The 27,828-nt window shown below is 44.1% G+C and overlaps 1 protein-coding gene across 3 annotated transcripts in view; it reads left to right on the top strand.

Moving 5' to 3' along the window:
* WNT5B (Wnt family member 5B) overlaps positions 1–27,579 on the top strand; it is a 314,129-nt gene extending 286,550 nt beyond the window's left edge. For all 3 annotated transcript variants that reach the window (XM_068277237.1, XM_068277238.1, XM_068277239.1), the window contains 2 exons: positions 2,562–2,854; positions 26,682–27,579. In XM_068277237.1, coding sequence (XP_068133338.1) covers positions 2,562–2,854; positions 26,682–27,140 — 752 coding nt within the window. In that variant the 3' untranslated portion in view covers positions 27,141–27,579. The remainder of the gene's footprint in view (positions 1–2,561; positions 2,855–26,681) is intronic.
* The last annotated feature ends 249 nt before the right edge of the window (positions 27,580–27,828 follow it).

Below are 27,828 nucleotides of genomic sequence, written 5' to 3'. Positions count from 1 at the left end.
CTAATCTAATGCACAGAATACTTCCTGTATGTCATGTGACATACAGGAACCCAGAGTTTTGCCAAGCACAAGAGTCGGCAGAGGACAGACAGCGTTTGACTCGTGTGGAAGGCATGTCCAGCACTGCCGATGCTGAAGGCCGCACACGCCAGGACTTCAAACTTCCCCCATGTGGAAATGACGTGATCGTGATAATTGCCGCTTTGAAGATTCCGAAATTGTGATCTTGGTGATCGCGATTTCGGTTTAAATGCGATTTATCTTTCAGGCCTAGTTTCATGGAACTGAAACATTGTCCACAGACTTAAAGGGACTCCGAGCAATGCAAAAACTATGGAAAGATGCATATAATTTTAAAGCTCTCTTTCTCCTCTTTCTCCTCTTTCCAATGATATATAAACCGCCACCCTACGCCTTTTAGTTTTCACCATTTTCGCGATTGAAATTGCCACGGCCGCGATTTCGATCGCGAAAATAGAGAAAACTAAAAGGCGTAGCGCGATGATTTAGGGGTCGTCAGAAAGAGGAGAAAGAGAGCTTTAAAATGATATCCATCTTTCCATAGTTACATTGTATTCAGTGTTGCCAACTCATCCCTTTAATTACTGACACATATGAATTATACAGGTTTTGTGGCTAGGTAAATGCAGTTAAGGCACTGATTATGTGCAAATTGCCCCAGAACCTGTATAACTTAGATGTGTCAGTAATTAAAGGGATGAGTTGGCAACACTGATTGTATTACACAGGACGACACTTTCCCCAGTGTCAGCAGCTCCATTCAGCAGAATGGAGCTGCTGACTTTAGGAAAAAGTCGCCCTGTGTAATACAATGTAACTATGGAAAGATGGATATCATTTTAAAGCTCTCTTTCTGACAACCCCTAAATCGTCACCCTACGCCTTTTAGTTTTCTCTATTTTCATGATCGAAATCACAACAAGGCGTAGGGCGGCGATTTATATATCATTGGAAAGAGGAGAAAGCGAGCTTTAAAATGATTTGCATCTTTACCTAGTTTCTGCACCGCTCGAAGTCCCTTTAACATAGTACTCTGAGCACTTCACAATACTTGGGCAAGCCATGCACAAGGCAACACGCTTTATCACTTAGGTGTTTAATTCTATCAACTCATTAATATTGAATAAAACTATGGCCTCAGTAATATACATTTTGAATGCAAATATATCAATTAAAACCCAGCTGGGACATGTGTTGTACTGTGTCATTAGGTACAGGTACTGGGAGCAGCAGTTAGTTTGAATTGCAGACTGATTTTGCCTAAATGTCATTGAAATCAAGAGGTGGAAGGCAGTAAAATGATCACTACTGCCCGCAGAGATACAGATGGCTTGCCCGGCACATACTGTATGCCTAGCACAATTGTCCCTCAGCGAGGCTCACTGTCTAATGTCCTTGCTACAGTCTATGGACGTTCATAGATCCAGGTTGTTTTATCCATGGCATGTATTTGGAATGGTTGCCAGGGTGTCCTGATTCTCCTCCTTCCTACAAAAAAGTGTGAGCATTGCAGTGCGGCAAAACTGCAAAGCTAGCAGTGGAGTGTGCCTTAAAGTATTATTACATTCCCTGACTGCCATGTGCTTTCTGCTGCATCCTGAGGCTGGTATGTCTATTCTGCTCCCCACCCCCAGTAGCATGGTCATGTGATACCATAGGCAGAGAGCAGAGGAGGCCGGGGATGCTGCAGATGGGCGATGATCACACTGCGGTAAGGCGCACACAGTAATGGCAGATAGTTGATGCAGGATTATGCAAATTGTGTTTGCAACTTTATACAGTTTGAAAACAGATCAATGGACAGATTGGTCCATTTTCAAGCTTCATGTATTTGCATACAAAATTTGCATAACCTTGTATCAGCTTGGAATTGGTTGCATCACATTGACCATCCCTGGTCAGCAGATAGACCAGGGACACTGAAGACCGCTGTAAAGCTTTGTCCACACATAAGATGAAGCTTGGCCAAGGCGGCAATACTGACCGCCTCTGACGAGAATCCAACGTGTGTATGGTAGCCCCCAATCTTTCTCAGCCACCAATCTGACATGGTGGATCACTTCGGCCAAGCTATGCCCGAGCACATTGTTCTCCCCACTTACCCTGCCTACCACGTGACTTCACAAATTCGCTACTCCATCGACTTCCTGCCCCCGCATAGCAACAATACATATTGCAAGCCAGCAGGATAGTGACGCATCTGCTGACCTAGGCCCTGCAATGAGCAATTGAGCAATCCCCACTGGACGACACTGATTTTGCATGTGTACGGGCCTTAATGTGGGCACTACTTTGCGAAACCTATAATAAGATAATATAATAATATGAGTACTATAAGGAGAGGAAATTAAGGGGGCTTTAAGGAAAGGCACTGTAAGTGGGCACTATGACTGAATGTATTATAGTGCAGGGCTCTATACTTTTAGTGGTTTTATAGATTTTCAGGGATTGGTAGCCTTATTGCCCTATTACATACAACCTTCCCACCATACTGACATTTTTGCTTACATTGAGGACCTGTTTCTCTTCTGTCTTCACAGGTAGCCGGGAGGCAGCCTTCACCTATGCTATCAGTGCAGCGGGAGTGGTGAATGCCATCAGCCGCGCTTGTCGAGAAGGGGAGCTGGCCACTTGTGGCTGCAGCCGGACAGCGCGTCCCAAAGACTTACCACGAGATTGGCTGTGGGGCGGCTGCGGGGACGATGTGGATTATGGCTACCGCTTTGCAAAGGAATTTGTGGATGCAAGAGAGAGAGAGAAAAATTATCCAAAAGGATCGGAGGAACAAGCACGGGCTCTTATGAATCTGCAGAACAATGAGGCTGGCCGCAGGGTGAGTACGAATTGTGCCCACTATTCCTAACCTGCCAGATTCTGGGAACTGGGTCACAAGAATGCTCAAAACAGCAGAGCTGAAGTGGATCCGAGATAAACTTTTGCTCATTGCATAATTGTGTTCCTTTCATATAGTTTATAGGGTATTCCTCAAGCCAAATACTTTTTTTTTAATACTCTAATTCCCTATAAACTAAACAAGCCTCGCCCACAGCTTCTCCAGAGAGACTTAGCACACTGAGCCTTAGTAGCAAGGGCTTATGGGAGCTCCGTTCTTCGCAGGAGGAGGTTACTAGCCATCGATTGCAGAGGGGAGGAGAAGAGTGGAGTGAAGTTTTCACAGGCTGAGGGGTGAAGATATAGATCAGCTTGCCTGTGTGTAATGTGACAAACAGTACATGGCCGCTCTCATTGTATCATAGGAATAAATCATCATAAACTGTTGAAGCTGTTTACAGCTAGATTTGCTGTGTAAACTATCTAAACTTTAGATAAGATATATAGACAAGTTACTTGTTGTAGTTAGTTTTTCATCTCGGATCCACTTGAGACCTGCTATCCTGGTCTGACTGACTGCTTATTTGTAGCTCAGGCTATTTAAAGGGAAATGCCCCTTTAATTATAAAAACATAGACAATAAAGTTTTTATGCATTTGTTATGCAGTGTTTTTAAATGTTCTCTTTCTATTTCAATATCCAGCATGCCAACAATTTCCACAAACTCACTTCATTGCAACCTTGACAACAGTGCTCTGTCTAGAGTAGAGACTGTCTTTAAAATCCCATGCTGCTACATGAGCAGAAGCTATTCATATGCCTCGTGCACAACATTTACACGATTACACTAACTAGCAGCAAATTGTGACACTCCTTTCTGGCACTTCCTGTAAACAGATTAAAACGACAAGTTTTCTTTATATGCACATAAAAACAAAGTAAGTAGGCTGTTTTATGTACAGTGGTGTGAAAAACTATTTGCCCCCTTCCTGATTTCTTATTCTTTTGCATGTTTGTCACACTTAAATGTTTCTGCTCACCAAAAAACGTTAACTATTAGTCAAAGATAACATAATTGAACACAAAATGCGGTTTTAAATGATGGTTTTTATTATTTAGTGAGAAAAAAAACTCAAAACCTACATGGCCCTGTGTGAAAAAGAAATTTCCCCCTGAACCTAATAACTGGTTGGGCCACCCTTAGCAGCAATAACTGCAATCAAGCGTTTGCGATAACTTGCAACGAGTCTTTTACAGCGCTCTGGAGGAATTTTGGCCCACTCATCTTTGCAGAATTGTTGTAATTCAGCTTTATTTGAGGGTTTTCTAGCATGAACCGCCTTTTTAAGGTCATGCCACAACATCTCAATAGGATTCAGGTCAGGGCTTTGACTAGGCCACTCCAAAGTCTTCATTTTGTTTTTCTTCAGCCATTCAGAGGTGGATTTGCTGGTGTGTTTTGGGTCATTGTCCTGCTGCAGCACCCAAGATCGCTTCAGCTTGAGTTGACGAACAGATGGCCGGACATTCTCCTTCAGGATTTTTTGGTAGACAGTAGAATTCATGGTTCCATCTATCACAGCAAGCCTTCCAGGTCCTGAAGCAGCAAAACAACCCCAGACCATCACACTACCACCACCATATTTTACTGTTGGTATGATGTTCTTTTGCTGAAATGCTGTGTTACTTCTACGCCAGATGTAACAGGACACGCACCTTCCAAAAAGTTCAACTTTTGTCTCGTCGGTCCACAAGGTATTTTCCCAAAAGTCTTGGCAATCATTGAGATGTTTTTTTTAGCAAAATTGAGACGAGCCTTAACCCCCTTGGCGGTATGAAAAATACCGCCAGGGGGCAGCGCAGCAGTTTTTTTTTTATTTTTTTTTTTTAAATCCTGTAGCGAGCCCAGGGCTCCGGCGATAGGCGATCAGGAAATCCCGTTCAAAGAACGGGATTTCCTGGAGGGCTTCCCCCGTCGCCATGGCGACGGGGCGGGCCGACGTCAGCGACGTCGGGACGTCATTGGGAGACCCGATCCACCGCTTGTCGCTGCCTGGCACTGATTGGCCAGGCAGCGCAGGGGTCTGGGGGGGTGCCGCGCGCCGCACCGGATAGCGGCGATCGGGCGCGCGGCGGCGGCGGCGATCGGGGTGCTGGTGCAGCTAGCAAAGTGCTAGCTGTGTCCAGCAAAAAAAAAATTATGAAAATCGGCCCAGCAGGGCCTGAGCGGCACCCTCCGGCGGCTTACCCCGTGTCACACACGGGGTTACCGCTAAGGAGGTTAATGTTCTTTTTGCTTAAAAGTGGTTTGCGCCTTGGATATCTGCCATGCAGTCCGTTTTTGCCCAGTCTCTTTCTTATGGTGGAGTCATGAACACTGACCTTAATTGAGGCAAGTGAGGCCTGCAGTTCTTTAGATGTTGTCCTGGGGTCTGTTGTGGCCTCTCGGATGAGTTTTCTCTGCGCTCTTGGGGTAATATTGGTCGGCCGGCCACTCCTGGGAAGGTTCATCACTGTTCCATGTTTTTGCCATTTGTAGATAATGGCTCTCACTGTGGTTCGCTGGAGTCCCAAAGCTTTAGAAATGGCTTTATAACCTTTACCAGACTGATAGATCTCAATTACTTTTGTTCTCATCAGTGGCGTCCCTTTAATAGGGCGCAGGGGGGCGTACCGCACCGGGTGACGTCAGGCAAGTCAGCTGAGGGGGGGGGGGGGGTGTCAAAAAACGTCAGCTAGTTCCCGGGGAACTGATTGTCCTGCCCTAGACAAAGAGCAGGAGAATTTAGCCAATATAAACAGCGCTAGCTTCTCTCTAGCCAATGCTATGCTGCTGTTTCCAGCCTATCACACTGGAGGGAGGAGCAACACTCTGCGTTGGAGAGAAGTGTGTAGAACAGTGTAGCCAGGTGAATCGCTGTCTGGACCTGCTATGCTTGCTGATCCTCTGTGTCCCCGTAATGATTTCTGTGCCTGCTCATCACTGATTGCACATGCTGCCCAGTGTTCATACTGTGGAGCAGACCTCTGTGCTGCGTGGGGTGATAAGCAGTCACTGGAGAAGGAAGGCAGCGTGCAGTGACAGCCTGTTATGTGACAGCCAGGGAGAGAGTGAGCATACTTGCAGACTTGGTTGCCAAGTCAGGTAAATAAAGGTGGCCATACACTGGTCGATTTGCCATCAGATTCGACCAACAGATAGATCCCTCTCTGATCGAATCTGATCAGAGAGGGATCGTATGGCTACCTTTACAGCAAACAGATTGTGAACCGATTTCAGCCTGAAACCGTTCACAATCTGTTGTGGCGGTGCTGCTGCCCCCGCCCGCCCGCATACATTACCTGCTCCGCCGGCGCCACTCCAGTCCCCCGGTCACCGCTGCTCTGTCTGCGCTCTGGTCTCCAGGTCCGGCATGCCTCACTTCTTCTAGCCCGGCAGGAAGTTTAAACAGTAGAGGGCGCTCTACTGTTTAAACTTCCTGCCAGGCTAGAAGAAGTGAGGCATGCCGGACCTGGAGACCAGAGCGCAGACAGAGCAGCGGTGACCGGGAGACTGGAGTCGCGCCGGCGGAGCAGGTAATGTATGCGGGCTCTATTGCGTCGGTCGTCAGGCACTCGAACGCCGCTAGCGATGCGCTCTTTACCCGCGGGCGATCGACGGTTATTTTCCGCACGGCGCGATCGACAGGATCTGACGAAATGGATCGAAATTCGGCGTGTAGCGTGAACGATTGGCAGCAGATTCGATCCCAGTGATCGAATCTGCTGTCGAAACGTGCGCAAATCGGGCCAATGTATGGCCAGCTTTAGAGTTCTGTATGCTCTTAATTGTTTTATTACAGAGTCTGCTCTGATGGAATGTGTGGAATTTGCAGTGATGTCCATGACAGGCCTCCCAGCAGAGTGCTCTTCCACATAGAGTATTGGCACAGAGAGTTGATTTGGGGGGAAGCACTGGCAGGCTTGTCATATACTACCGGTATATACTCTGCAGCATTGTGCCTGGTATAGTGTTATATTAGCCCTATAGTATATAAAAGCATAACACTCTCTAGCCTTCTTTGCTCTCAGTCCACACTTTTTTTCCACTTTACCTCTTGCTCTCTTTTCACACTCTCTTGTGTTCCCTCCACATTTTGTCCCTCTCTAACCTTCTCTTATTATTATTTAGTATTTATATAGCGCCAACATCTTCTGCAACGCTGTACGGCGTATATTGTTTTGTCACTTACCTGTCCCTCAGAGGTGCTCACAATCTAAGGTCTATGTATGTATCATGTAGTGTATGTATCGTAGCCTAGGGCCATTTATTTTCAAGGGGGTATCCAATTAAAGGGAACCAGAGACGAATGGCCAGCTAAAATAGAAAAAGCTTTTATACATACCTGGGGCTTCTTCCAGCCCCATAAGCCTGGATCGCTCCCACGCCGCCATCCTCCGCTTCCTGGATCCGCCGGTACCGGTAATGACGGGACCCGGTATCGGCGGATCCAGGCAGTGGAGGACGGCGGCGTGGGAGCGATCCGTGCGTATGGGGCTGGAGGAAGCCCCAGGTATGTATAATTGATCCTCTCTAGTTCCCTTTAACTCATCCGTATGTTTTTGGGATATGAGAGGAAACCAGAGTGCCTGTAAGAAAACCCACGCAGACACGGGGAGAACATACAAACTCCATGCAGATAGTGCCCTAGCTGACATGATTGCATGTATTTTCTGGCCAGGTCTGCCACATGATTGCATATATTTTCTGGTAAAATTTTCCACATGATTGCATGTATTTTCTGGGAAATCTGCAGACATGATTGCATGTATTTTCTGGGAAATCTGCAGACATGATTGCATGTATTTTCTGGGCAAATCTGCCGACATGATTGCATGTAAGTTCTGGGCAAATCTGCCGACATGATTGAACGTAATTTCTGGGCAAATCTGCTCACATTACGTGTATTTTCTTGAGAAAACCTGCACAATTATGTGAATTTTCTGGGGAAAGGGTCACCAAAACTTGGGCCCTCTGTCTTTGCGTTACATTTTTAAAGGAAACCCGAGGTGAGAATAATATTGAGGCTGCCATATTTATCTCCTTTTAAGCAATACCAATTTCCTGGCTGCTATGCTGGTCCTCTTCCTTTAGTTCTTTCAACCATAGACCCTGAACAAGCATGCAGCAGGTCAGGGGTTTCTGACAATATTGTCAGAACTGACAAGATTAACTGCATGCTTGTTTCTGGTGTAATTCAGTTCACTACTGCAGCCAAATAGATCAGCAGGGCTGCCTATTGTTTAAAAGGAAATAAACATGGCAGCCTCCATATCACTCTCATCCCGGGTTCACTTTAAATTAGCTAGCTCCGCCCTCATCCGGTCATGGCGGCACCCATTTTTTATTAACTACCTATACTGAGGCCAACTTTGTGTGGGGGGGCAGCCTACACCTAGCATGCCACAGTCGCTTTTTTTTTTTTTTTATATGGCAAGGGGGGGGGGGGGGGGTCTTTTAATACCCAGCACCGGGTGTCAAATGCCCTAGGTATGCCACTGGTTCTCATTTGTTCCTGAATTTCTTTGGATCTTGGCATGATGTCTAGCTTTTGAGGTGCTTTTGGTCTACTTCTTTGTGTCAGATATCTCCTATTTAAGTGATTTCTTGATTGAAACAGGTGTGGCAGTAATCAGGCCTGGGGGTGACTACAGAAATTGAACTCAGGTGTGATAAAGCACAGTTGTTTTTTAACAAAGGGGGCAATCACTTTTTCACACAGGGCCATGTAGATTTGGAGTTTTTTTTTCTCACTAAATAATAAAAACCATCATTTAAAACTGCATTTTGTGTTCAATTATGTTATCTTTGACTAATAGTTAACGGTTTTTGATGAGCAGAAACATTTAAGTGTGACAAACATGCAAAAGAATAAGAAATCAGGAAGGGGGCAAATAGTTTTTCACATCACTGTAAATATTTGTAATAAATAGAGCTGATCTGAATGGAAAGTTATTTAAAAAGTGGAGTTTCTCTTTAAAGGATGAACACACTTACAGGATCTTCTCAAAAAATTTGCATATTGTGATAAAGTTCAATATTTTCTGTAATGTACTGATAAACATTAGACTTTCATATATTTTAGATTCAAATACACACAACTGAAGTAGTTCAAGCCTTTTATTGTTTTAATATTGATGATTTTGGCACACAGCTCATGAAAACCCAAATTTCCTATCTCAAAAAATTAGCATATTTCATCCGACCAATAAAAGAAAGTGTTTTTAAAACAAAAAAAAGTCAACCTTCAAATAATTATGTTCAGTTATGCACTCAAACAAAAGAGAGGGAGCACCGTTTCCAAAAAAAAGTGTATGCAGCGTGCCCAAGGACTCTCCCCAGTGCCTCCTGGGAAGTGCAGTCCAGATAAAACAGAAAGGACCGGCACCGCTGTCTTGTATCAAAGCTCTTTTAATAGCACCAAAGTGGCAGCAGTGACAGACTGCTGTTTCGGTTTACACCTTTATCAAACTGCTCAAAGCCGGCTTTGAGCAGTTTGATAAAGGTGTAAACCGAAACAGCAGTCTGTCACTGCTGCCACTTTGGTGCTATTAAAAGAGCTTTGATACAAGACAGCGGTGCCGGTCCTTTCTGTTTTATCAGTTATGCACTCAATACTTGTTCGGGAATCCTTTTGCAGAAATGACTGCTTCAATGCGGCATGGCATGGAGGCAATCAGCCTGTGGCACTGCTCAGGAGGCCCAGGATGCTTCGATAGTGGCCTTAAAGGGATACGAGAATCTGTGGGATATTGTGAAGAGAAAGTTGAGAGACGCAAGACCCAACACTCTGGATGAGCTTAAAGGGATACTTAAGTCTGCACAAAAAAATGACTTTTACTCACCTGGGGCTCCCCTCAGCCCCCTGCAGCTGAACGGTGCCCTCGCCGTGTCCCTCCGATGCGCCTGGACTCGCCGGCGGCCACTTCCGGTTTGGCCGTCACCGCGATTAGCCGCGTTCCCGGCCGCAATTGCGCCTTCTATAATGCTATTGCGGCCGGGGACGCGGATAATCAGCCACGTTCCCAGCCTGTCGGCCGGTGACAGCCAAACAGGAAGTGGCCGCCGGCGAGTCCAGGCGCATTGGAGGGACACGGCGAGGGCACCGTTCAGCTGCAGGGGGGGCTGAGGGGAGCCCCAGGTGAGTAAAAGTAATTTTTTTGTGCAGACTTAAGGTTTCCTTTAAGCTCATCCAGAGTGTTGGGTCTTGCGTCTCTCAACTTTCTCTTCACAATATCCCATAGATTCTCTATGGGGTTCAGGTCAGGAGAGTTGGCAGGCCAATTGAGCACAGTAATACCATGGTCAGTAAACCATTTACCAGTGGTTTTGCACTGTGAGCAGGTGCCAGGTCGTGCTGAAAAATGAAATCTTCATCTCCATAAAGCTTTTCAACAGATGGAAGCATGAACCCACTTTTGAACCAGAAACAGCGGCAGAAGCGCCTGACCTGGGCTACAGAGAAGCAGCACTGGACTGTTGCAAAAAATTGCTACACTATCTTTAGATAAGATATAAAAACAAGTTACTTGTTGTAGTTAAGTTTTTCATCTTGGATCCGCTTGAAATCTGCTATCCTGGCCCGACCGACAGGTTATAGACACCAACAGAGCATCTTTTGCAAGCTGTATGCTTATATTTGTTAAAAGGATATGCTGATCCCTGCTTAAGGCCGGGTTTCCACTGCTGCGAATCCCGGCCGATTCCCCGCCCACGAATTCGGATGGATTACAGCAGCCTACAGAAGTCTATGAGAGCCATCCGAATTCGTGGCCGAGGAAAAATCTGAGGCCCTGCAGCATAATTTCGTCCGTAGCTGTCCGAATCCCATAGCCGTGCATAGCGTGGCTAGAGGGATTCGGCTGCGAGAGGCAGCAGTTGTGCCAGCATCGCGTCTCGCAAGACGCATGCCGCCGCACAAATGGAAACGTAGCCTAAATTATGTGATTTAAAAATTTTATCACTATTCACTGCTCTCTTGATGAATATTAGCCCTCTGCACTTGTCATCCCTGTGCAGATCTAATCAGCACCTTATCAAATAATGAGAAAACTGTAGATAGTGAGAGTCACAAATGGCTCGTACACACACGTGAACATAACCCTCGGCAGATGCCGTTACTGAGCACCATCTTGACTGGGGATATAGCTGTCGAGCAAATCACATGAGTGACAAATGAGCGGATTGCTCTCCTCAGACCCTGCAAGACGCCACTTGCTTATGCTTCCCAAATGTTCCTTCTCTATATGTACTCACTGCTTGGCTATAGGTGAACAGCATGTCTGTGCAACATTTGTTCTCTGAAGTATTGTTCTTTTCATGGAACAACAATCTTTTAACACCCAATGACTGTGTCCATGAGGCTTTAGAGCATGGCTTAGGGTCACGCTTAGCTACACTAAAGTCCTTAACGTGAAACCTCCTTTCAAAAAAAATGTGTGTGTGTGTGTGTGTGTGTGTGTATATATATATATATATATATATATATATATATATATATATATATATATACTACAGATAATGTTTTCATTTTTTTGTAGTGTAATAATATTAAACCGTCCTTTTCAGGTCAAACTGTTTTCAGGTCTGATTTTATAGACATGCTAAATTATACTTCCTGACCATCCATTGTTTTGTGGACCAAATCACTCCGGATTTTCATATTTCTTTTTACAGTGACTGTTTACATGAAGGTAGAATAGTGCAATCAGAACAGTATATCAGGATCCCAAATGTATATTCACAGCCCATGTGTAGCTATACCCGACTCACTTCCCTTTCAGAAACAGCTGAGTTACTGGCTGAGACAGGTAGTAAGCAAGGAGGTCAATTACTTGTAGTGGCTGTCTGTACCACCAGCTTGCAAACTAACAGGATATAAACCTGACGAAGGCTGCAAGGCCGAAAGCTTGTTTATTCTTATTCATTTGTAGTTAGCCAATAAATGGTATCATCCTGATTTAAAACTTCTTGCTTTTACTGATGGCTAACACGGTACAATACCCTACTGTTACTTGTAGTAATAATTTGCTCAAATATTTGCAATACATATGGTGGTCCTGGGTGAAATTATTTTTATTTATTTTTCCATATGGAGTTACACTTGGTTTTTTTTTTTTTGCCCTGACGGAAAGTGACGGGATTTCACCTGCCAGCGAATTCCTTTGCAGAGTTAGTGCTTTGTTAGCTGAGTAAATGCAGCTGCTGAAGCAGCAACACGAGGTTCAGCTGACATAACATTATCCTCAGCCATTAACTAGCCCCTCGGTGTCAGCGTATGGAGGAGGGAGAGACACAAATTTGTCACTTTCCCCTAACATGGTGTGGCATTTTCTCCTAATAAAACAAAAATAATTCAATATGTGTCATAAAGATTACAGTGTGGCCTTCTTTAAATAGCAGGTATTTGAAAGTGATCACTTCATAATGTGTAAAAAGTGAGACCTATGAACATGGCTTGTAAAATCCCTGGAGCCAACATGATTTAAAACTACAGCTGGTGCCTAACTTTTTATTCTCTCTGTGTTGTCAGCGCCTACGAGTGAGTGTCCTGTTTTTCTTGTTGGCTCCTAGATTGAACAGATTGGCTTCTAAATTCCATCCATTCCATATTAATTTGTCTACCACTGCCATGATGCATCACTTTAGGACAATGAAGACTATTCTTTCCTCCCTGTATAAGCACCTCATCTGTAGGCATCAAGGGTGTAGCTCAATATTGGGTCTTATACTACTTGTCTGGGTTCTGTTTCACCAACTTTTATGTTAACTTTGCTCATTGTCCTCTATCTGTTAGGATATCTCAAGGTTCCGTTCTTGAACCCATTCTCCTTATCAACTACACTCATGGCCAAAAATAATAGGTTTTAAATTTCAGTATCTCTTCTGTACAGCCAACACCTAAAACCCTTTTCACACTATCGCATTATGTCACGGTACTCTCCCCCACCGCTCCCATGTCACAATTGCCATTAGTCTATGAGACTGACCACAGTACCAGCAGTCTGATGTGATGTGACGAAAGTGCTTTGTAGACACTGCAGTTCGTTGCCGAGTGGTACACGATTGGATTAGAGTCAATGGCACGACACCCGGTGTGTGTGTGTGGGGGGGGGGGGGGGGGGTTGTCATGGAGCTTAGCAAGTTACCCTGTTGGCGCAATCTTCTGCAAGATGTTTAAAATACAAAATGGTGCGGTGCAATCGCAGTAGGCTCTTCTTCTGCAGGACGATTGCACTCCACTAAGTGTGCAATGACCCTAAACCTACCTCTCCGATCCTGAACTATTTTGTGTCCCTGTCCTTCTGTTGTTTCGTTATTCATCTCCTTCCACTTTCTCAAATGTAAAATGAATAAAACAGAACTTGCTGCGTTCCCACCATTTATTTATTTTTCTATCACTAATTGAAAGGAATTTTACATGTAAACAACACTCCAGTAAACTCAACCTACCTAACCTAATGTCTGGTAATTATATTTAACTCTCAATAAAGCCCCCCATTCAATCATTAATCATCTCCTATCTTAAAAAATATCACAATTCCATCCATTCTTACAACAAATGCTTGTGCACACTTGGTCACCAGAATCATCTTTATTATTCACCAAGTATTACCGTTATCGCACCCAGAAATAGTTGAGGTACACACAGCAATGGTAATGGTGCATTTAAGAAGACACAGTGCAAATTAACAGATAGTGTAATTCAACAGACAGTGATCACGAACATTGAAACAGACATATAGGCAAAAAGGCATAGGTGCAGTAATGCAAAGGATGCCAGGGAGGTGGAAGAGGGAGGCTAGGATATTTGGCTGGACAGGGGGCTAGTGTTCAGAAGGATAGCTGGGGATAGGTGTTTCTGTGCCTGGAGGTAGCCTCTCATAGGGCTGGTGCGCACCTAGAGTGCTTCTGAGCGCTTTTAAAAACGCTAGCGCTTGGCTAATGTATTTGAATGAGATGGATCACACCAGAGCGATGTGATTTTTCCCAAACACAGATGCGGGTTCTGCAGCATTTCTGAAGTGATTCAGCCTCATTATTAAGTATAGGAAAGTGGAAAATCGCTCTAAAAAGCACTAGAACAGAGCGATTTTCCAAGAATTTTTTCTACAAAAGCTGTACACTTCTAGCTCTACTGTACAAAAAATTGCTACACCAAAATGCTCCAAAAATCACTAGGCATAACTAGAAAATCGCTAGGCATATGCCTGAAATCACTTTGAAAAATAGCTTCAAAATGCTTAGTGTTTGCGATTATGCTAGCGCTTTTAGTCGTGCAGTAGCCCTTATCCTGTCTCGATTATTTCAACATTCTTCTCTGTGGCCTGTATACTGACAGATTGGCCTATCTCAACTGCTCACTACATACCAATATACAGCAATATATAGGTATAGGGAGTGTTTCTGATGCTGAAACCAGGATAATTAACGTAAAAGTGGGTATCCTGAATAATTTATTACATTCTATTATACAGTATGTCACTACAAAGCCTTATTAACCTTGGTCTGTGAACACCCACACATGTATTATTTGAAGATCTCAAGCTACATACACACACTAGATTAAACTTGGCCAAGGCAGCCCATAGCAACTGTCTTTGTCGAGAATCTATTGTATGTACATAGTTCCCGATTCACCTTGACTTGTCGGCCGGCGAGTGATCTGACTGCTAGATTGACTCTGCCAAGTGCTGGCCGAGGAAATTGTACTCGTCGCTCGCCCAACAACCCATGATGCTTCTTGTGTGTCGCACCTGCAGGCTTGCAGCATGAGGGATTGAGTCCTTGTATGTGTGTATGAGGCTTTAGATGGTATTGTTTTGGGTGGACCAAACATACGTTTTTTTACATGTTTTATTTATTTACAAAATGCTCTGTGATGGTGTGATGGTGTAAAACATATTTTTATCTTACAGAGGAATACCACTTATTCTTTCTTGTCATTTAGCAGTGAATAAAGATACCATTCAATTAGATGGCCGTATACAAGGACAGATTACATGACACACATGCACACACAAAAAGTGTTGTGAAAGTTTATTCCTGCGTGTGGGAGGGTGATGGGTGTACACAACGGTGAGGGTGGTTTTTAAAATGTTTAAATAGTCACCTAGCAGCTGTCATCTGAAGATCTCACTTTGACAGTCCCACATGGATACTAGAGCTTTATTATCTTTCCCTGGTGTCCCAGCTGACATAAGTGTTTCTGTCCAGGAGTGCTGCAGCTGAACCAGGAAGCACAGCATCATGTGATCTTCAGATGACAGCTGCTAGCTACGAATGTATACATCTCAGCCCACCATCGCTCTCCCATCCTCATTGGACTCGGAGCGGAGAGGCAGCCAGAGAGTGACCACCAGTACAGGTAGTCAGAGTGGGCCCTCTGTAATGGGTAGCCAAAAAGTGCCCCCCTCCCCTAGTATAGATAGCCAAACATGTCTCTAAAGTATAGGTAGGCAAAGAGTGCACCCCTCCTCTTATAGGTAGCCAGCAGGCAGTTGCTCCAGCCCCCCCCCCCTCCCCCCAAGTTTAAGTAGCCAGATGGTGCTCTCCCCATTATTATTTGTAGCCAGAGAGCCCCCACCACCGCCAGTGCAGGTAGTCAAAGTGTGCTCATCTCTCCCATGTTATATATTATTTATTGAATCTATAAAGCGCCAACATATTACAGTATTCAGTGCTGTACAATAGATAAACAGGGTTGACTTTACATGTTGGGACATATATTGAGCACAGACTAAGAAACAATTATTATTATTGATTTATAAAGCGCCAACATATTCCGTGGCACTGTACAAAGTAATCAACAAGATCATGTGGTGATCTGTCGTCATGTGACAGACCACAGTCTTGGCATAGAGATGGGTAGCCTCAGAAGACACGGAGAAGACGAGGTGCTGTGGCTGTATCGCAGAAAGGTGAAGCATACTTCAGCATACTACAGCATAGGGTTACCGCCAATTGCTGCTAAAACTAACCCCAAACTCATTAATATCGGCAAGGGGGTAAAGGGGCCCATACACTCAGCCGATTTTCTGGCCGACCGATCGATCCCGATCGATCGATTGCAAATCGGTTGGCCAATCGACCGATCGATGGCCGATTTCGATCGATTTCGATGGATTTCCATTGAACTGGCAGGGTGGAAAATTTAGGTCGATCTGATGAGATTGCTTATCATTTTGCATTGGCCTTAATGGAAATCTGATGGCAAAAAAATGCCATCAGATCGAATTTCAATAGATTTCAAAATGAAATCTATTGGAATTCTATCCTGGTAAAAAATGTTCTAAAAACGCATCAGATAGATAAGAAATGCATCTGATGATCTATCTGCTGCCAATCTGACGAGTGTATGGGTACCTGAAAACAAACCCAGGAGCAGACTCGTCTTTGAGGAAATTGTACTTTCTAATTTACATTTCAGAGCTAGATAGTTTATAATAATAATAATAGCTGTGGGTTCACCACACATCAATCATTCTGCTGGATTTTCCAGCGTTAGCAGGCATTGAGGACTGGCAGTGGTATGCTGCTTGGCCATGCATATACGTCTGAATAGGCCTCAGCCACCTGACAAACCTATACAGTATACAGTACAGTGTTTGAGTAGATTATTCAGCTACTGAATGCTAATGTTAAATTAAGAAGCAAAAGTATAGTGTGTAGTAAAATCATTATTTTCTTGCTTTAATTTGTTCTATTTATATGACATATTGCACAACATCACTCACTGTCCATTGTGATTTATTTTATAGGTAGTGACATATTTGCTTCAACTTCATAGTCTAAGCCAGGGCAATAAAATAGTTATGTAATGGTCTTCATTAACTATTTTTTTCCCATTAACTCCTGTTTTGGATGCATTACCTCCTGTGTTGGATACATTTGGCTTTTGATGAGGAAACAATGTAGTTTTTTTTGTAAATATTCAATAGCTGACTGTACTGTGATCTATAGACTGATCCGCATGGCATCAAGCATAATCAAACCATTTGGGGAGAGCACAATATTAGAATCAGAATCATTTATTTCGCCAAGTACAACGGGGGTTGTACTCGGAATTATTTTTGGCACATACAGGGTCGGTGATGGTACAGCAGAATACACGAAACAGTAGTATAAATTACATGGAGTAACCGTATACATATAGAACTTAATGGAGGGTCCCGAGGGGTCATCCGAGTGCTATGTGAGCGGAGCTGCCGCATTTCCTGCAGCGCTCGACGGCTCTGCAGCTATTCGGAAGCCCCAAGGAACAGCCTTGGAGAAAAAAATAAGAGAAAAACAAAAGTAGAGCGGAGAGAAGAGAAAGAAAGAAAGCGAAAGATAGTCCCTGGGCATTGCCATAGCTAGCTAGAGGCCTGGTTAAATGTCCCAGTGGCTGACAGTGCGGCCCAGTCGGTGCAATCGGACAGTTTGGAGGCCTGATGTGCAACAGTGGGGCTGCAGGCACAAGAGGCCCAGCATGGTGGAGGAGTGCAGGACTTCTAGTACCCGTTTGTACCTGTGGTGGAGAGGCTCTGGCAGCGGTGGAGGAGAGCATGGGTCCATGCTGACAGAGGCCTAGTCAGTGGCCCCAGTATGGCGGCTTAGAGTTCAACAATGGGGCTTCAGTGACATGCGTTAGCATCTTACATTAGTAGTGAAGAAAGGCTACCCATGTTGTTAATTCCCGGGTTCTGGAGTGGTGTGTAGAGGTGGGGGTGGCGAGCACAAGTGCGGGCAAGCGACGGCCGTTTCACATCTCTCTAGATTATCATTATTAATATTATTTAGTATTTATATAGAGCCGACATATTACGCAGCGCTGTACAGTGTATACATTTATATCTTGTCACTAACTGTCCCTAAAAGGAGCTCACAATCTAATCCCTACCATTGCCATATGTCTATATTATGTAGTGTAAGTACTGTAGTCTAGGGCCAATTTTAGGGGGAGCCAATTAACTTATCCGTATGTTTTTGGAATGTGGGAGGAAACCGGAGTGCCCAGAGGAAACCCATGCAGACACGGAGAGAACATACAAACTCTTTGCAGATAGTGCCCTGGCTGGGATTCGAACCAGGGACCCAGTGCTGCAAAGCGAGAGAGCTAACCTAGATGCTCTAGATGCTTGGTCATGCTGCGTTCCACCATATTTTGAGATTTTACTGTTTGCAAACTTAGTCATTTCAGTGGCCTGTGTTACGGGGTCAAAGCTGATACCAAGGTGAAGTAGCATTATTAAGAACTTTTAAAGTCTTTTCACTGAACTCACAACCCTACCCAGGAAAGAGAGATAATCTGAGGCAGAGAGAGGGAGGGAGGTGTTGCAGGCTGTACCTTCAAATGGATTACTTAAAAAGCATTAGTACTCTTAAGCTAAGTACCCACGGGGGTACAATTGTAGCTGTCGCCGCACACGGGAGCGTGTGCGCGACAGTTCGGCGACAGCTCGTCGCCAAATCTCTCTGCATCCACACGGCAGCAGAGGGCTTAGCGATGCGGCGGAAGCTGTCGCCGAGTTTCCTCCCCCCCCGCCGGAAGCTCCGTGTGGTGTGTGTGGGTAGCTGTCGCTAGCCCGCATACACATGCGGGGCTAGCGACAGTTCCGGCGACGACTGTAGCCGGCGATTGAACATGTCAATCGCCTGGCGACAGCTCCGACGGGCGACGGTTCAGGGCGCGCGCGTCATACACACGGGCGAAGCGTCGGCGCAACAGGAGCGTGCCACGCGGTTGCGGCGACGGCCGTCCCCCGTGAGTATGGGCCTTTAAAAACATCATTTCACCTATCCTTCTGTCACCCTGAGGCTAGCAGAAGAGCAAATGGTGAGCCCATTTGAGAGCTCTGTCACACAAGCATCTTGGCAGGCATTTTCCCTAAATGTAGAAGGATATCTGAACTTATGCTTTCTAGAATACACATTCTTCCTAATCCTCCTGAGAGTAACAGATAAAAAAACCCCCAAAATTTAAACTTTTGGTCTAATTTTAGAAAACCTAGAGCATGATGAATGATTTATGGATAAATCCCTGTAAACTGTCTGCTCCTGTGTCACACAGCAGCAAATGTTGGTACAAAGTGGCAAGGTCAGGAATGTAACACACCAACACAGCCATAAAGGGGGATATAGCTAACAGATATACTCTCACCTGGGGGTCCGGAGCCCCCCTACTCTCCCTGTAATAAATGGACCATAAACCTGCAAATCACACCTCCTGGTCAGCACAAATGTTCCCATCTTGGACAGGGAGGGGGGCTGTTTACTCTGCCCTCTTTACTGGCTTTTATGATCCTGCATGTCTTTGTTTGTAGCTTGTGCTTTGCTGTGGCACTTCCTCTCTTTTCAGCTGCTACCCCTCCCCACCACCATGATTAACTGTGAATCCCCATTCACATTCCTGTTTGCCCTACCTGGGACTTTTCATTGCCTTTTCTATGTTTGACTTTCAGGGACATCTAAGGGTAAAGGGAACCATTCCCTATCACAAGCTTGTCCATACCTAATGTCAAGTCTGGTGGGAATACTCCTCCAGGATAGGAAAGGGGGGGCTTTAGCTAGGCATACATGGGTCAATTACAAGCCAATATGCAAATCAGCTGGATAAGGATTGGTTCCAACACCACAATGCACACTCAATAGATTTTCAGCAGAGATCTATTGAGCATCTGTAGAACTGTGAGCATATGCAGGCGTCAATTCCCTGGTGTTCCTCTCTAGCCCACTGACATGACGATTTTTTGGATGCCAGATTACAGTTTTAATCAGTAAACTGCCCAAAATGTATTGAAAGTGAATCTATCAGTTATGTTGTCTAAAAAAAATCTGTAATGTGAAATTCAATTGTCAATTTGCAACCAGCTATAAATTGTTAAATTTGTTTCTAATCTCAAACTGCACTACTTTCCAAGCATGGAATCTGTTCTTTCTTTGGAGTATGAACTACCTGAACTTCCCATCCTCCCACTTGAATAATTAGCTGCACAGAGCAGAAACCCTTGTTACTCATTCTCAACTCATGGACTAATCCAGTGATGAGCAGCAGACTGTGACACATTTATCGGACTCCAATGTAATGTTTGTCATAGTCCTTGCAATGTGAATTCTGAAAAGTGACATTTCACCAACACTTTTTTTTGCAGAAGACAATTCACTCTCCTTGAAAAGAGATTACAATCTAATCTGCTTTTATCAAACAAACAAACACAGAACACTTATATCGCGCTTTTCTCCTGGCGGACTCAGAGCCAGAGCTGCAGCCACTAGGACGCGCTCTATAGGCAGTAGCAGTGTTAGGGAGACTTGCCAAAGGTCTCCTACTGAATAGGTGCTGGCTTACTGAACAGGCAGAGCCGAGATTCGAACCCTGGTCTCCTGTGTCAGAGGCATTCAGCCACTGCTATCAGGTTCTGCTTTACTGTTGTGTGTGTCGTTTTGGAAAGATAATTTGACCAAGAGTCCTTACAGGAAGTTAGAATAAAGCTGGCCATGCACACATCAATTTTTGCCGGCTGATTTGATCCCCTTAATCCAATCTGCCAATTATCTATGACGCTGTTACGCAATGAGTAAAATGGATCATAATTATGATTGATTTTTTGGCAGTGATTGAAATGATGATCGGATGGTAAAATGTAATCAATCTGATGTGGCGGGTTAGTGGCGGTACAGCAACGGCCCATACCTTTGCACTACCTCACACAATGCAATGCTACAGCTTGATTTACAATGTGTTTTATTATTAAATCTATTAAATATGTGTGCAGTGTATTGGGTGATTCGATCTCTCTCTGATCAGATTAAGATCAGAGAGAGATTGATCTGTTTACCACATTGGATGGCAATCTAACCATGTATGGCCACCTTGAGTCTCTCCAGATAAAGGTGGCCATACACTCGTTAGATTAGCAGCAGATAGATCATCAGATAGATTTCTGATCTATCTGATGTGTTTAGGACCATTTTTTACTAGGAACAGATTTCCAATAGATTTCAGTTTGAAATCTATTGAAAATGAATCTGATGGCATTTTTTTGAAAATCGATCGAAATTGGCCGCAAATCGATCGAATCGGCAAACTATTTGCAATCGATCGATTTCGATCGATCGGCCGTTAATCGGCTGAGTGTATGGGCCCCTTAAGGGCCACTAAATGGTTGCAGCAGTTCTCCTGGTCCTGTTCTTTCTCTTGAACAGATCATATTGTAGTTCCTACTGTTTTTGCTGATCTGAAAATGCACTGCATGTTGCATATTGTCACATTTGTACTGCCATTATAGTCAGTGGACACATTTTCAAAATTGCAAGATACCACAAACACAGCTTCATGCCCTGATTTGTGTTTTTACCTATAATCACTTGGGACCCCCTGTGAAGTCATTCCATTGTCATAGCCACTGAATTAACATGGTGTGGAGACAGAGCAGCAGAGCCAAATATACAAGTAAGCCCCATGGCTAGAAGGACCTGGTTCTCAATACAAGACCTTGTAATAAAGGTCCTGGCACTACATGAAAATGCACCCAAAATAGCCCTCCATTAGACTAACAAAAAGAGGCACATTCATCGAAAAACATCTTACCTTCTGCCCCAGTGCAAATGTCACAGGACGGAACATTCAGGGAAGTGTCCTCCATCAGGGGCACACAAAACAATACATCCACATGGATGTTTACAGCCTTCTGCTCTCTATCCCAATATAAAAGATATATAGTTACATAGTTATTTGGCTTGAAAAAAAGACATATGTCCATCAAGTTCAACCAGAAAATAAACTACAACACCAGCCTGCTCCCACCCATATCCCTCTTTATCCAGAGGAAGGCAAAAAAAACCCTTACAAGGCATGGTCCAATTAGCCCCAAAAGGGAAAAAAAATTCCTTCCCGACCCCAGAAGGCAATTGGATAAAATCCCTGGATCAACACCACTGGGCATAGCCATGGATGTCTTTCCACACAAGAAAAGCATCTAAGCACCCCTTTAAACGCAGATATATAATTTCTGTACCTTGCAGTGCTTCCTCTGAGGGCTTTTAGGTTACTTTAGGACCACTACAAAAAATATTGTTGGCTGCAAACAATAAACAATCCCTTATTGTAATATCAGAAGTCCTGTAGTAATTGGTTGTATAATTCGCATATATGACCCTGACTGTCTCTTTCTACAAGGTCATATTTAATCACACTTGTCCTTTTCACTTGCAGATCCCCATTTCATTGTTTAAGAAGTGTGATCCCCTTGCAATGAATTGGCTTCTCTCCCCCCAGCTTTTCCCAGATCTAAGACCCCCTGCGTGTGTCCTAATTTCTCAGTTCCTACATGAGGAAGCCCAGGAGGCTTTAATGTGGAAATTACTGAATTCTCTTTGTGGCTTTGCAGAAAATAAACTTCTGTTTAGCCCTCTTTATTCTTTTCTGTAATTTTGCTGCATTGTTCCCCAAGTTGCACTGAATATCAAACAGAGAACAGCTCTATTCACCTCTTTCTCCTGCAGTTCACACCTGTCCTCACCCCAGACAAGCCTGAACTTGACACACTGGTCATTAGTCATCACCAGTCATTCAGTAAAGAAAACCTCCTCACCCCAAAAACTCATGATACACTCGCCACACTCACCATCCTTCCTTTAAAGGGAACCAGAGACGAAGCACCCTCATGTATTTTACCCTATATATCAGTGGGAACATTAGAGAAAACACCTACCCTGGTGGCGTAGTGGTTAGCACTCTTGCCTTGCAACGCTGGGTCCTCGGTTCGAATCCCAGCCAGGTCAACATCTGCAAGGAGTTTGTATGTTCTCCCCGTGTTTGTGTGGGTTTCCTCCGGGTACTATGGTTTCCTCTCACATCCCAAAAACATACAGATAAGTTAATTGGCTTCCCCCTAAAAATTGGCCCTAGACTACGATACAGGCACTACACTATACATACATAGACATAGTACTATGGTAGGGATTAGATTGTGAGCTCCTCAGAGGGACAGTTAAGTGACAAGACAATATATACTCTGTACAGCGCTGCAGAATATGTCGGTGCTATATAAATACTAAATAATAATAATATTAAATACTGCGCAGCTTGTTTCTTATCAGCCCTGATAAAATCCCCAACTGAGCATTTAGTCTGGCTTTGCTCAGGAATCTTTATAGCTGAGTCTGTGTTTTCTGGTGTCTTTTCAAGCCCAAGCCTGCCCTCTGCTGTCTCTGCTCAGGAATCGTTATAGCAAATGTAGATGGATTGCTCAGTCGGGGATTTTATCAGGGCTGATAAGAAACAAGCTGTGTAGTGCAGAATGAAAGAGAAAGCATGGTAGGTGTTTTCTCTAATGTTCTCACTGATATATAGGGTAAAATACATGAGGGTGCTTCGTCTCTGGTTCTCTTTAACTTGTTTGGAAGGGGTGGCTGTTGGGAAGGGGGTTGTGGCTGGGACAATACCTTCTGTGATGTGGCTCAGGGAGTTGTGTGGCGCTGGGTGTGGCAGGCCAGTCTCACCTAAGGAGGGAGGTGTGGCCTGTGAATTGGAGAGGAAGTTCTCAGGTGGCTTGGACCCTTGTTGGTGTGGATTGAAGTATGGTGGTGGTGGTGGGGTATGGCACTATAATTAGCTGTTAGTTAGGAGATGGAGTGGAGACAATATTTTGGTGGACAAAGCAGCAACAGTAGAGAAGTGGACAGTATGCAGCTTATACTCTTGTTATATGCTTTTAATAGCAATTTAATAGCAGTTTCAGTCCTGGTTTGCTGTATCACTTAAAGGGAACCGAAACTGAGAAAGATATGGGTTTTTCCTTTTAAAATAATACCAGTTGCCCGACTCTCCTGCTGATCCCGTGTCTCTAATACTTTCAGCCACAGCCCCTGAACAAGCATGCAGATCAGGTGCTCTGACTGGAGTCAGACTGGATTAGCTGCATGCTTGTTTCAGGTCTGTGATTCAGCCACTACTGCAACTAAAGTGATCAGCAGGATGACAGGCAACTGGTATTGTTTAAAAGGAATCATCCATATCCCTCACAGTTTAGGTTCCCTTTAAGAAGATATCCTAGGGGTTCACTGGTGATGCCTAAGAAAATCAGGACCATTCAGCACATTCTGGGCAGTTCTGCAGGTCAGTCTACAATATAGAGAATGCTAGCAAAAAAGGCCATCTGTAAGGGGAACTATGCAGGACAATTGGCCAGAAAGGTAATACCATGGTATCAAATTCCCATACTACATTGAGGGTCCTTTATGGAGACACAGGAGGTATGTCAGTGATGAACTCCTGACCTTGTTCTCCATGTTTGTACAGACCTATTACAAGTTTGTAGTTCCCGTGTACAGAAACCATTGTATCTTACTTTAGCAAAAGGCCATGCTGAGCCCCAGAACACCTTGACATACCTCATATGGCCACAGGCATAAGAGAATCTTTCTCTCCCTGGGATCTGTATGGACCTCTATGACTGAAATGTGAACTCTGCAGGTCCTGGGGAGCCTGTTTGGGGCATTGGATCCTTGAACGTTTAAATTAAAGTCATCAAATCAGCAAGAAAATAAATACTTGTCTAGTCAAGGTAGGTACTCCGCAGCTTTTTCCTGCCTCTGTCTTTTAGGTTATATTGATTTCCTGTTAGGACAGGAGGTGAAGGAAATGACCCAGAGGGGGCAGTGGCGTAGCTAAGGAGATATGGGCCCGGTGCAAGTTTTACATGCCCCCTCCAAGCACTCTATACATAACAATTGTTACGGCGCACCAAAACCTGCCATGGACAACCACAGAGGTGCAAGAAGGAGATGGGGAACAGTTTGTTAATTATCATGCAAAGCATTTCTAGAAGTGATCATTACAAGCACAGGACCAATAAAGAGATAATACTGCAGTTGAGGGTGGGCCCTAAGGGGGCCCCTCTGGCCCAAGGGCCCCTGTGCGGTCGAGACCTCTGCAACCCCTATTGTTACGCCACTGAAAGGGGGATAAAAGACAGCAATAAGGAAAAACCAGAAGAAATTCAAACTCTTTTCCACTCTACTGAAATTTGTAATATTTATTGTTAGGCTTTAAATTAGGTGAAGAAAGTTTATAGCATTAATTGCACATAAACCTAACGAAAGGAAGATTAAATAAGTCACCTTCAATACCAGTCTTGCTTTCAATCCCAGTAGCAACTACTTGTACATGTAAAAATGAGCAAGGTTTCCAGGATCTATAAGTCATATAGCGCCACCTGCTGGCTGATATTTGGTTCTGCACCTAAGCAGATGAACTACAGAGTGTTTAGTGTTCCTACATTCTGCTGTGTTCATGATGTCTTCACTAAGGGATTGTACACACCTAGGGCGTTTTCGTCATCCATTTTCAAAATCGCCCTAAAAGTGCTTGTGCAATGATTCCCTATGATAGAGTTCACATCTGAGCAGTTCATTTCCGATCCACTCAGCAAAGCGCTGCCTGTACCATTTTGGGGGTGATTTGCCTATAATGGCAGGTATAGGGGAATAGCAAAAGGCTTGAAAAAGCGCTTGGTATAGCGATTTCCCCAGCGCTTTTAAAAATAAATACATTGTATTTATTCTTTTCCGGGTCAAAGAGTTCACTTCCTGACTCGTGTCAGGAAGTGAAAAAACAAATTGCTCTGCAAACGCGCTTTGAAAAGTGCTTTACACAAAATCGAAACGCACAGGTAAGCACCGGGAGGAGAAGAAAAAGCGCAAAAAAATTAAAATCGCTGGCGTCAGTGATTTCAATTTTAGATTTCAACAAAGCCTAATAGAGTTTGTTTTCACCTTATGAACCAAAACGGTTTTGAACATTTTAGCTATGACCCTATTTAATCAACAATTACTTATTATTGGTTTTGGAGGGGGGGGGGGGGGGGGGGTTGTTAGGACAAACTGGACTTTTTCTGGGATTTTATTTTCTGTTGATTTTTGCAAGCACACATGCTGTGCTCATTAGTAGCAGAAGACTAGTATTTAAGCCCCTGAGGCTTTAGATGACATTTCAGTGGGCGTAAATATACTGTCTGAAAGATAGCAAGTTTTAAAGGGACTTCGAGCAGTGCAGAAACTATGGAAAGATGCATATCATTTTGAAGCTCTCTTTCTCCTCTTTCCAATGATATATAAACCACTGCACTAGGCCTTTTAGTTTTCGCTATTATCACGATTGAAATCGCAACCGTGGCAATTTCGATTGCGAAAACTAAAAGGCATAGGGCGGCGGTTTATATATCATTTAAAAGAGAAGAAAGAGAGCTTCAAAATGATATGCATCTTTCCATAGTTTCTGCACTTTTTGGAGTCCACCATTGTATCACACAGGACGACACTTTCCCCAGTGTCGGCAGCTCCATTCAGCACAATGCAATGAAATACAAGGAACCCAGGGGGATATAATTACAAACATCATGCTGGTAGGTGTGAGGAAATTAGTTGTGGGTATGCTTAAAGGCATACCCACAGGCACTGCTCGGAGTCCCTTTAAGTAACACTGGAAGTCTTCTTTTTAAATATCATCATCTGTTAATAAATACATACATACATACATACATGCATATATGTAGTGAACTCTGTGAAGTGTTTTGGACTGGATATAAATAACATTTGTCATTTAAAACATTATTTATTTTTGTGTCCTCTACAAGTTACAAGTTTGGTGCAAATGTGTTTATCCTCTGTCCATTCTTTTACTTCAGTATATTTTATCCTGACTGCTATTACTTGTCTTCATCAGTTTTGGGTTTTGTGGAACTTGAAACTTTACTGAAGTTGATTTTATTCTGTGGTGCTAATTATCCACCATTTCTCTTCCCAGGCTGTGTATAAATTGGCAGATGTGGCCTGTAAATGTCATGGCGTGTCAGGATCATGCAGCCTGAAGACCTGCTGGCTACAACTGGCCGACTTCCGCAAGGTTGGTGAATATCTGAAGGAGAAATATGACAGTGCGGCATCCATGAGACTGAACAAACGCAACAAGCTGGAACAAGTCAATCAGCGGTTTAATCCTCCCACAGCTGATGACCTCGTGTATCTGGACACCAGCCCTGACTACTGCCTGCGGAACGAGACCACGGGATCTCTAGGCACGCAGGGGCGGCTCTGCAACAAAACATCAGAGGGTATGGACGGGTGTGAGCTGATGTGCTGTGGGCGGGGCTACGACCAGTTCAAAACAGTGCAGGTGGAGCGCTGTCACTGCAAGTTCCATTGGTGCTGCTTTGTCAAATGCAAGAAATGCACTGAGATTGTGGACCAGTACGTGTGCAAATAACAGGGCGCCTCTGAGCGACTCATGCTTCTCAGTGCTGCTCTCCCCTCCACTCTAACCTACATCACTGTTCCCACTGCGAGCCACCATCTTTTCCCCAGCACAAAAAACGGAGGCAATGTTATATGTATAGAGTATAAAAGTAAATTTATAAATGTAGATATATATTTTTATATGTGTATAAAGGAAAGGAACTACGGAAATAGACTTGACTGGATCTTGAGGAATGAGATGCACGCAATGGGAATGCTTCATTTACGTACATCCTGGAGACCAAGCTGTCCGTAGCATGAAGAACCTGTGCAGAGTGACTGGGTTGAGCACAGGGACATGTGAGGTCGCCATCTTGAATCTTCCTTTACCAGCACTTGTTTTTTTTCTGTGGGGTGCAGCCATGTACAGTGTTTTAGTTCAATAAAGGAAAGGACCTTTAATAATGAAACAGACTTTTATCATTGGGGTGCACTGACTGTCTCATCTGCCCTCAGTCAATGGGGTGAATTTCTAAGCAGAAAAAGGGAAGCCATTGGCTGACAGAATGTATTACTAATTACCAGAATCCTACTTATTGAGACTCGCTGTCAGTGGTCTGTATGTCAAGACAGAAGCTGCTCTAAACTATTGTACTCTGTGTCAATATATGGAGAACTTGCCTCTATTCACAGGTTTCAACATTGCAAATATTTCTGCA

Source organism: Hyperolius riggenbachi, chromosome 3, assembly GCF_040937935.1.
Source record: "Hyperolius riggenbachi isolate aHypRig1 chromosome 3, aHypRig1.pri, whole genome shotgun sequence".
Taxonomy (NCBI): Eukaryota; Metazoa; Chordata; class Amphibia; order Anura; family Hyperoliidae; genus Hyperolius; species Hyperolius riggenbachi.
This window is presented reverse-complemented; position numbering and strand designations above follow the sequence as displayed.